Raw genomic sequence first — 9,973 nt, forward strand, 5'->3', positions numbered from 1 at the left:
GACATGTGTCTACCATCCTCCTGCCCCAGCACCAGTGTGTCTGATGTCCTTCCTCTACGTTAGCAGATCTAGCCCCAGCTTCATGTTAGGATCGTGGGGGACTATAAGTACTGGCCAGCATCTTGGGGCTGGGACTGGGGGCACACAGTGATTCCCAGTTCAAAGTTAAGAACAACTGCTTTGGTTTGTGTATCAGGCGCTGTATTGGGAGCTGTAGAAAATTGAACATGTAAACCCTACCACACTCAGGGCTCCCCTCACAACAGCTCATCATTCCTGATTCAGTGCCTGGGAGTGTCCTGGACATTCCTCTTCACTCTCACTGCCATTCTTGTGCTGCCAAACCTCACCCATCCTTTAGGCTCGGTTTGAAGCTCACCTCCTCAGGGAAGCCCTCCTTCCTGTGTTCCCACAGGACTGTTCTCAGCTCTATTATAGCACTGATCACACAGTATTGTTCCTGGCAGATCCTGGTGGGCTGAGAGCTTCTTGGGGTCAGTATCAGAACCACCAGTGTCTTGCACTGGGTCTGGTATCTTTCAGGCTCTGAATAAACTGTAACAATTATAAGTTAGATAGAGTTATATGATATGCAACTCCCACCTCAGGGCATTTGCACTTATTGCTCCCTGTGTCTGAAGCACTTTTCTCCCAGATATCTGCAAGTCTCTCTCAGCTCCTTCAGGTCTTTGCTAAAATGTCACCTTCTCCCCCAGACTTTCCCTGATCCTTGTTTTGAATGGTAACCACTCGACCTCCAACCCTTTCCCTTCTCTAATTAGTTTTTCTCCATAGCATTTAAAACCATCTGACTATTGGGTCCTGTCTTTATACAAAATTGTTATAATTTATCATGGAGTTTTTACATTAATTTTAAAAATTCAGGGATTGACATACTACTATATATAAACTGAAAGAGAAAGTGTGAGTCGTTAAGTCTGTCTGCCTCTTTGTGACCCCATGGACTGTAGCCCACCAGTCCATGGGTTTCCCTGGTGGCTCAGATGATAAAGAATCTGTGTGCAATGCAGGAGACTGGGTTTGATCCCTGAGTTGGGAAAATCCCCTGGAGAAGGGAATGGCTACCCACTCCAGTATTCTTGCCTGGAGAATTCCATGGACAGAGGAGCCTGGTGGGCTACAGTCCACGGAGTTGCAAAGAGTTGGACAAGACTGAGCGACTATGTGTAAAGCAGATAACTAGTAAGGAACTACCACATAGCACAGAGAACTCTACTCAATACTCTGTAAATGAACTATATGGGAAAACAATCTAAAAAAGAGTGGATATATGTATGTGTATAATTGATTCACTTTGCTGTACATCAAAACTAACACAACATTGTAAATCAACTATACACCAATAAAAATTTGAAAAATAAAATGTAATTGCATTAAAAAACCACTGGTCTTGATCCCTGAGTTTTTTGACTGCCCCCTAAAATTCACCATATTGGATAATTGACTAGGATGTAAACCACACTGAAGGCAGGGAACTTTGTCTACTTCGTTTACTATTCCTAGTTTCTACAAGGGGCTGGTACCTGGTTGCTGTTCTTCAGTCACTCAGTCGTGTCCTACTCTTTGCGACCCCATGGACTGCAGCACGCCAGGCTTCCCTATCCTTTGCCATCTCCTGGAGCTTGCTCAAAACTCATGTCCACTGAGTCAGTGATGCCATCCAACCATCTCGTCCTCCTCCTGCCTTCAATCTTTCCCAGCATTAGGGTCTTTTGGTACATGGTAGCTGCTGAAAAATATTTCGTGGAAGTTTGACTTAGTGTCGTTAAGACTAAATAGAATGCCTTATTTCAATTATTTAACATTTTAAATTGAAAGCCTGTAAAATCTTAGGACAGATTCGAAGCCGCATTGCCCATTGTTATGGTTACACACTCCCCAGCAGTTCGGTTCTCTCATTCCAACACAGAGGCGGGCCCTGGGATCCAGCGCGCGAACACCAGATTCCAAAACCTACCCGGATCTGCGTTGATCATAGAGTTACACCTCCCTCAATCCTAGAGGGCACTTCCCGGACGGTGATTTACTTATTGCGGCCTAGGCCAATCAACGAGCGCGTTCTCTCTCCTTGGCTAAGTTTCCGGCATACCTTTCGCTGGAGTCTAGAGTGGGGTGGGGCCAGGCCCCGAGAGCGCGGCTTTGTGATTGGTGGGAAGGGTAAGGGGCGGGCTTGTGCTGGCACGCCTCTGGCGCAGGCGCGGTGGTTTGTGTGGCGGTGTCTGCGTGGGCAACGTTCCATGGGACTACGGTTGGTGAATGGGGTAACAGTGAGGGCTGAGGGACGGGCGGGACACTGCGGAAGAAGAGCGGGCTCGGTTCTGGGCGCAGAGACCGAGGACTCTGGGCGCGGAGACCGAGGACTCTGGTGTCAGTTTTTCCACTTGCATCCCGTCCCTAGATTGGGGCGGGGCCACAATCACATAAACTCTTGAATAATTTTCGTTTCTTAGTCTTGTTTCCTCCATTGTGAAATGGCAGGACTTCCTTGTGTGTGCCTCGGGTCTTTGTGACCCGTAACTTGTGAGAAATACAAGTTCTCTGCCCACACCCCAGACCTACTGACTCAGAATTTCTGGCAATGAGGCCCCACAAGCTTTCCAGGTGACCCGATGCTTGCTGAAATTTCACAACTACTGGGCCACTGTAATGTGAGGGGTCGACTTGAGAGAAGTCTTGGAGACAGACTCATTTGCTTGAGGAGGAGACAAGGGTGGCTTGAGCCGCGGGCCTGAGGTGGGACTTTAAGTGATGGCTCCAGGTGTGAGCCACATGTGTCCTGCCTCCAGGGCCTCCATTTTTCCTCGCAGGCACACTAGGGCTCTGTGGCCATGCCTCCCAACTGTCTTCAGGTCATGGGCCATAAAGGAAATGATAATATTTGTACAGTGCCCAGGGGAAGTTGTTGAAGCTCCTGGAAGTTGGAGGGGACCAGCTGAAGGACTGAGGCTGCTGAAAGTTGGAGGAAAGCACCTGGGGGGGTTTGAGCTTCCCAGAGCAGAGGGGAATTAGTAACCTGTTCTCAGCATACTGCCGGAGAGCTTTTGTTCCGTGGGATGTGCTGATGATTAGGGGTACTCACTAAGTTTGGCAGTATAAATCAAGAACCTTGAAAGAGTTTATATCCTTTTGCATTTGCAAAATTGGTGGCTGTCATAGAAGTTTTATTGGAGGCCGATCTGTGCTGACTGCTGCAGGGTGTCAGATCACAGTTAACACGTATTTCTACTCGACTCGTTTTTCTTCAGGCACAAGTGCCTCCCTGTGCCAGGGTGTCATGGAAGGGCTGCTGACAAGATGCAGAGCACTGCCCGCCCTGGCCACCTGCAGCCATCAGCTCTCACAGTATGCTCCTCAGAGGTTTCACCACTGTGCCCCCAGGAGAGGGAAGCGCTTGATGCTGTCCCGCATGTTCCAGCCCCAGAAACTTCGGGAAGACCAGGTGCTCTCTCTCGAGGGCAGATCTGGCGACCTGACCTGTAAGAGCCAGCGGCTGATGCTGCAGATGGGCCTCATCCACCCAGCAAGCCCCGGATGTTACCACCTCCTGCCTTACACTGTCCGCGCCATGGAGAAGCTGGTGCGAGTGATAGATCAGGAGATGCAGACCATCGGGGGACAGAAGGTCAACATGCCCAGCCTCAGCCCAGCAGAGCTCTGGCGAGCCACCAAGCGGTGGGACTCAATGGGCAGGGAGCTGCTGAGACTTAGAGACAGACACGGCAAGGAATACTGCTTAGGACCAACCCATGAGGAAGCCATTACAGCCCTGGTCGCCTCCCAGAAGACACTGTCCTACAAGCAGCTCCCGTTCCTGCTGTACCAGGTGACGAGGAAGTTTCGGGATGAGCCCAGACCCCGCTTTGGTCTTCTCCGTGGCCGAGAGTTTTACATGAAGGACATGTACACCTTCGACTCCTCCCCTGAGGCCGCCCAGCTGACCTACAGCCTGGTGTGTGATGCCTACAGCAGTCTGTTCAACAGGCTGGGGCTGCGATGCATCAAGGTCCAGGCTGACGTGGGGAGCATCGGGGGCATGGTGTCCCACGAGTTCCAGCTGCCGGTGGACGTCGGAGAGGACCGACTTGTAGTCTGTCCCAGCTGCCACTTCTCTGCCAACATGGAGACTCTGGACTCGTCACGGACCAACTGCCCCGCTTGCCAGGGGCCACTGACCGAAACCAAAGGCATTGAGGTAGGGCACACGTTTTACCTGGGCACCAAGTACTCTTCTATTTTCAATGCCCAGTTCATCAATGTCCATGGCAAGCCGTCCCTGGCTGAAATGGGGTGTTATGGCTTGGGCGTGACGCGGATCTTGGCCGCTGCCATTGAAGTTCTCTCTACAGAAGACTGCGTCCGCTGGCCTGGCCTCCTGGCCCCTTACCAAGTCTGCCTCATCCCCCCCAAGAAGGGCAGTAAGGAGGAGGCGGCCGCAGAGCTCGCAGGGCATCTTTACAACCACATCACAGAGGTGGTGCCACAGCTCCAAGGGGAGGTGCTGCTGGATGACAGGACCCATCTGACCATTGGAAACAGACTGAAAGACGCCAACAAGTTGGGCTACCCCTTTGTGATCATCGCAGCCAAGAGGGCCCTGGACGACCCTGCACATTTTGAGGTTTGGTGCCAGAATACCGGAGAGGTGGTCTTCCTCACCAGAGAAGGAGTCCTGGAATTACTGAGCCAAGTGCAGGTTGTCTAACCACCCCCTGGACCCCTCCCACTGCATCTCACAGCCTTGGTGTTCACTGAAATGCTGCCTTTCCTATACTGCTCTCCGGAGCTGGTATCCCCAGAAACAGAGCAGCTTGTGGAAGGTGAGACCATGTTAGGAAAGCGAGTTGTAGTCATTTGTTCGGACTACTGTATTTAAAGTTGTTACCTTGATCCCTTTGTCTGGGCTGGCCGTGCCGCCACATACCCTATCTTTCATATTCCACTGTGGAAGCTTCTGTTTGGAGGTAGTGGCTAGAAGGAGCCAAGTTGTCATCTTGGCCCTCAGGAGAGTCACTTCCCTTCTCTCAGCAGTTTCCTACACCACATGTAGGTTGGGGGGGCCTCCTGATGGCCGACGCCCTCCCAGCTGCAGCAGTCTGACCTTGGGCCTCTTGCTGCATTCAGTCCAGAGAGGCAGCCGGCCAGTCCTCCTTTGAGAAGTGGGCTGAGGGTCTGGGGACAAGAATCAGGACACCTGGCTGCCACTGAGTCACCAGTGACTTGGACATGACCCCTCCCCTGCTGGGGCCTTCAAGTTTCCCCATCTGTGACATGAGAAAATAAACTAGATCTGTAAAGTCCTCACAGCTGACTGGCTGGTTCCTCAAGAGGTTTATGACAGGCAGATCTGGTTCCTCTCATCCTCCATTGTTTAACCTACCCAGAAAGTTAAAACAATTAGCTAATGGCCCCCAAACCATGTCCAGAGACGTGGCTCTCCCTCTTGAGTTGGTCTGGCACTGAGATCATGTTATATTGATTGAATAAAGTCAGACTGTTGGGGTGAGGTTTGCATGTTAATTGGAAACAGTGGTAACACCTGCCAAGTTAACAGTGCAGCAGCTTCTTGCCTGGAAACTCTCCTTTTTCTACTTCTCCACTGGAAAAAGAAAAAATCGGGTGACTGGAAAATGCGTGTTATACCATTTCTTCCATCAAGTGTCTGCAGGCTTCCAGTGCTACAGTGACTTCGTCCTGGCTGCAGAGTTGGATCCTAGAGCCATGCATGATGGAGGTGAATTATTAGTAGAAGGTCACTGCCTGAGTGCTAGGGAGAACTGGCAGCAAGCTTGAGTTTTCATTGCTCCTTCCCCCAGGAGCAGGATCAGCTTCTCCATCCTCGGCCCCTGGTGTCACGGCTTGTCCATACCTAAGGAGAGTCTTTCAGGGCTAAGCTCAAAGCCATCACCTCCTGAAACATGCTCGGCAGCTCCTGGCAATGGTTTCTGTCTTTGGCATCCCCTGTGCTCTCCTACTAGCACCGACACCCTTCTCACTGGGCGCACACAGCTAACTGTTTGGCTGCCAGCCTCTTGTCATTGACGGTCAGCTCCCTGAGGCTGGGGTCCTAGGCTGACTCCTAGTGCACTGAAGTGTTGTCTTGGCCTGTTGTTTGCCTGCCAAACAGCTTCCCAGCAGCTTGTGACCGCTGATTCTGCCAGAGTAACCTCACCCTCAGCACACACCATCAGGGTTCCTAATGAATGTAGACGCCAGGCCCTAATGACTCCCAGGCTACCGCTGGGCTCTGGGCCAGCATTCAGGCCAGGAGACGGGATTCAGAGAGCAAACCTAGAGAGGCTGGGTTGTAAGACAAGGATCTTACTCTTGGGTGCACAGTGGAATCCCCTGGGTCCCACCCCGAGGTTCTGTTCTGGGGTATGGCCTGGGCGTCAGCAGTTTTAAAATTCCCCAGATAATTCTAATTTGCCGACTTTGTGGAGTGTCCTCTGAGCCCACATTGCAGGGATGAACGTTTGAGTCATCTCAGTTGTGCATTATCAGGTTGACATGAGCTCTCTGCTTTCAGCACTTATATATACCATGTTCAGATCTTAAAACTGTGCAAGGTAAGTGCTGTGAAATCCTCATTTTACAGATGAAACTGGAAGCTCCATTTAAGCAATTTAAGAATGCACAGCTATTATGTATCAGAGCTAGAATCTGGGTACTGACCAAAATCTGTGCCTGTCTCACTATATTGCGTGGCCTCTGCCTGGGCAAGATGATTCCAGTAAGTAAAATGGATTATGTATGTCTGATCAACTTAGCCTGAAGTAGAGAAATTAGAATTACATACAAATGAGCACTTTAAATATTTTTTTAAATTTAAATTTGTGCTTCATAGGCATACTTTATGGAAGGCTAGCCTAATGTAAGAATAAGCACTTCTAAAAACCAGCTTCAGGGAATACAGAACTAATTAATTTAAAACTGTCATAAATGTGTATGATATGGAATGATTTGAGGGTAAGGTAGAATCATGGAACTGTAGAACAGGAGAGCTTGCAGCCTGCTTGTCCAGCCCTCACTTCACAGATGGGAGACAAGCCTGCAGTGGGAATTAACCTGCTGCAACCCATCTGACTGGCAAAACTGCCTGATTGCAGACCAGGTGCCGCATCTCCTGAATTAGGCTACCTCAGGTCAATCTTGTTGCCAGGAGTGACGACTGGTTGAGTCAGCCTTTGAGCTACAGGAGCCTTTAGGTTTGAAAGAGATACCCATTTTCCAAGGAAGACACATACAAGGAGCACAGTGATTTGCTTAACATCCAGCTGAACTGAAACCCAGGTGTCTTGATGACTTAGTATTTCTTGCAGTAGCCAGGGGCAGTATAATTTGATGGAAAGATTAGGACCTTGAATAGAGAATCAGTTTTCCACTTAGCAGGTATATGATCATAGACAAACAACTTGTCTTTTGTGCATCTCAGATTCTTCATCTGTGAGATGCTTTCATAATGGCACCCACACCTCCTTGGGTTGTCTGAGGGTTGGCTGAGCTGACTTATATGAAAAGCTTAACCCCTAGTGTGCTCTCTGGAACCACGATGCCTTGCATAGGATGACTTAGGAAATAATCCATTGGGAGCTCAGGAGCTCAGTTCACACTGAGACCTGGGTTTTGTTTTTTTGTTACGTTGCTTCACAACTTTCCTGGGGAGTGGCACAAACAAGAATTAAGTAACATCTGCAGAATGGTTCCATCTCCCTAGAGGAAAGACAGAAATATTCAAACCGTGTACATTCCTCTATCCTTTCTGAACTTGCCAACATTACTTCTTGCCATAAATTGATGAAATGGGGTTACTGGCAAAATAACAGGTACAGGCTGTATTTTCATTGCTCATTCCTTGGGGAGATGGAGAAGCAACTGGCTGGGAAATATTTAACAGGATTAATACTTGGGGACAAAGGCTGGTGCATAACAAAACCATCATGTAAATCAAGCTTAGAATGTAAATCAAGGGCTCCATTAATATTCAGTGTTTTAATGGAAGAAACACCTGCTGGGCTATCAATAAAGGAGCTTTGTGGAAATCTTGAAATTGTCATTTCCTTAACTACTTGACTGCCAGGCCTCTTCACACCCCTGTCCATTTCTACGCCTAGGGGCCAGGATGCTTTTTAGAATTTGTTTGCATCTAAGGGCACACATGACTTTTAGAATTAGGAAAAGAATTTTAAGTTTTCTATAATGTGGAAATTGGAGAAAAACGTATTTTTATGATGTTATTGCAAACTTTTGGGAAAAGATCAATTTCACTTAATTTAAAATAATAAGATCATAGTGACCCAGACAGAGAGACTCTACTGTCAGACTGCCTGGGCCATTTAGCAGCTATGGGACCTTGTGCAGGACACTTCTTGTGCCTGTTTCCTCACTGGGAGAACAGGGACAGCAGGGCCTGCTCACAGCAGGTGCTTGGGAAGTGTAGCTGCCCTTCTGGAAGGCTGAGCAGGCAGTGCATTATGGCCAGCACAATGGGGTGGGCACTTCCAGGCTCCCACATTCAGGCACCAGCTCCACACAGGGGTGGTGTCCACTCATATTAAGCCAGCAGCTCTCCAGGTGCTAATGAGCTTGTGATTAAAACCTTGTAGGGCTGGGAGAGTGGGCTTACTGGTTAATGGTTAAGCCCGTGGGCTGACGGGAATGCCACGGGCAGGACACTGATGCTGGTAAGGGTTTCAGCAGACAATTCTTCTACCCAGGCAGACGTGTCCTGGGTAGGTCATGTAGTAGTACATTGCAGGTCAAACTGCCAAACTTTTACCATAACCCTGGAGTGAGCAGGCAAGGGCCTCTGGTTTGTTGCCAACTCCTGGAAGCAGGGGCCCAGTCTTGCTACTGTTAGTATCTCCTGAGGCACTGAGGGGAGTCCTGAATTCAAGTTGTGGCTCACTCTTCACTAGCTAGCTGGCTCTGTAAGCTACTTATCCTCTCTATGCCACTTTTCTTAGTAAAAGGGTGCCTTGCCTCCCAGAGACTGGCAAGATTGAGCCCATCCACATGAAGCACCTGGAATGCTCTCTGGCACACCTAGGTGCCCAGTACATGGCAGTCGTTACTGCTGAGCCTAGTAGCATGTGTGCTGCCCCTGGAATATGCCCTTTCAAGGCTCCTGCCTTAGCTTGAAGTCCCTCCCACCTCACCAATCCCTTCAACTGAATGGCCCACATCCCGTGTGTGTGGTGGCCTCCCTCCACCTCCCACCCCCAGTCTGTTCAGAATTCATCACTCCTTCCTGTGTCATCAGTCAGTAATTATTTGTTATACACCTGCTGTGTGCTGAGGAGGTGCTGTGCTAGGTCCTGGCAGGGCACAATGCACAGTTCCACGTACTTGACTCAAGTTTCCAGAGAAGTGGGAGCAACCATTCAGTAATCAAGTACAGTGCAGTAAGCATAGAGAAGGTAGAAGACTCATGGGATGTGTGCTAAGAGGCCAGCCAGTAGGGCTTCCTGGAGGAGGCAGCTGGACTTGACGGAAGGCCCTGATCGGTATTAAATAAAGGGAGGAACAGTGGGAATGGAGGGAGGGGAAGTGAGAGTCTTCCAGAGGGAACGTAAAAAAGCCGTAAGCTAAAATCATAAGATTGGAGAATATAAGTGTCATAAACTCTTGGTATGAGGCAGGCTGTGTTCCATGTGCTACACACAAATTAACTCATTGAATTCTCACAGCACCTGCATGAGGAAGGTGCTGTTATCCTCAAGTTGCAGATAGGACTGGTGCCTGAGGCTACTCAGCTAGTGGGTCATGGGGCTGGAAGTAGAAAGCAGACAGCCGGGCTCCAGAGCTGATCCTCTCACTTCTGCACCATCCTACCACAGCTGAACTGAGGCCAGGATGGCTAGGCTGAGGCTGGAGATGGAGGGAGCCACAGAAGTGGTAAAGGGCCAGACACTGAAGGGCCTTCACCAGGAGTGCAGCAGGGGCATAGACAGAC

General features: G+C 49.6%; 1 protein-coding gene across 1 annotated transcript; it reads left to right on the top strand.

Annotated features, from left to right (window-relative positions):
• Nucleotides 1-2,168: 2,168 nt before the first annotated feature.
• Nucleotides 2,169-8,132, top strand: PARS2 (prolyl-tRNA synthetase 2, mitochondrial (putative)). Its single transcript, XM_010847119.1, has 2 exons — nucleotides 2,169-2,269; nucleotides 3,267-8,132. The coding sequence occupies exon 2, from the start codon at nucleotides 3,296-3,298 to the stop codon at nucleotides 4,721-4,723; it is 1,428 nt and encodes a 475-aa protein (XP_010845421.1). The 5' UTR covers nucleotides 2,169-2,269; nucleotides 3,267-3,295; the 3' UTR covers nucleotides 4,724-8,132.
• Nucleotides 8,133-9,973: the final 1,841 nt, after the last annotated feature.

This window comes from Bison bison, unplaced genomic scaffold (genome assembly GCF_000754665.1).
Source record: "Bison bison bison isolate TAMUID 2011002044 unplaced genomic scaffold, Bison_UMD1.0 scf7180017864244, whole genome shotgun sequence".
NCBI classification, from domain to species: domain Eukaryota; kingdom Metazoa; phylum Chordata; class Mammalia; order Artiodactyla; family Bovidae; genus Bison; species Bison bison.

Excerpts from the sequence above, each read along its gene's own strand:
- PARS2 (XM_010847119.1), top strand. The coding sequence starts at position 3,296 with ATGGAAGGGCTGCTGACAAGATGCAGAGCACTGCCCGCCCTGGCCACC.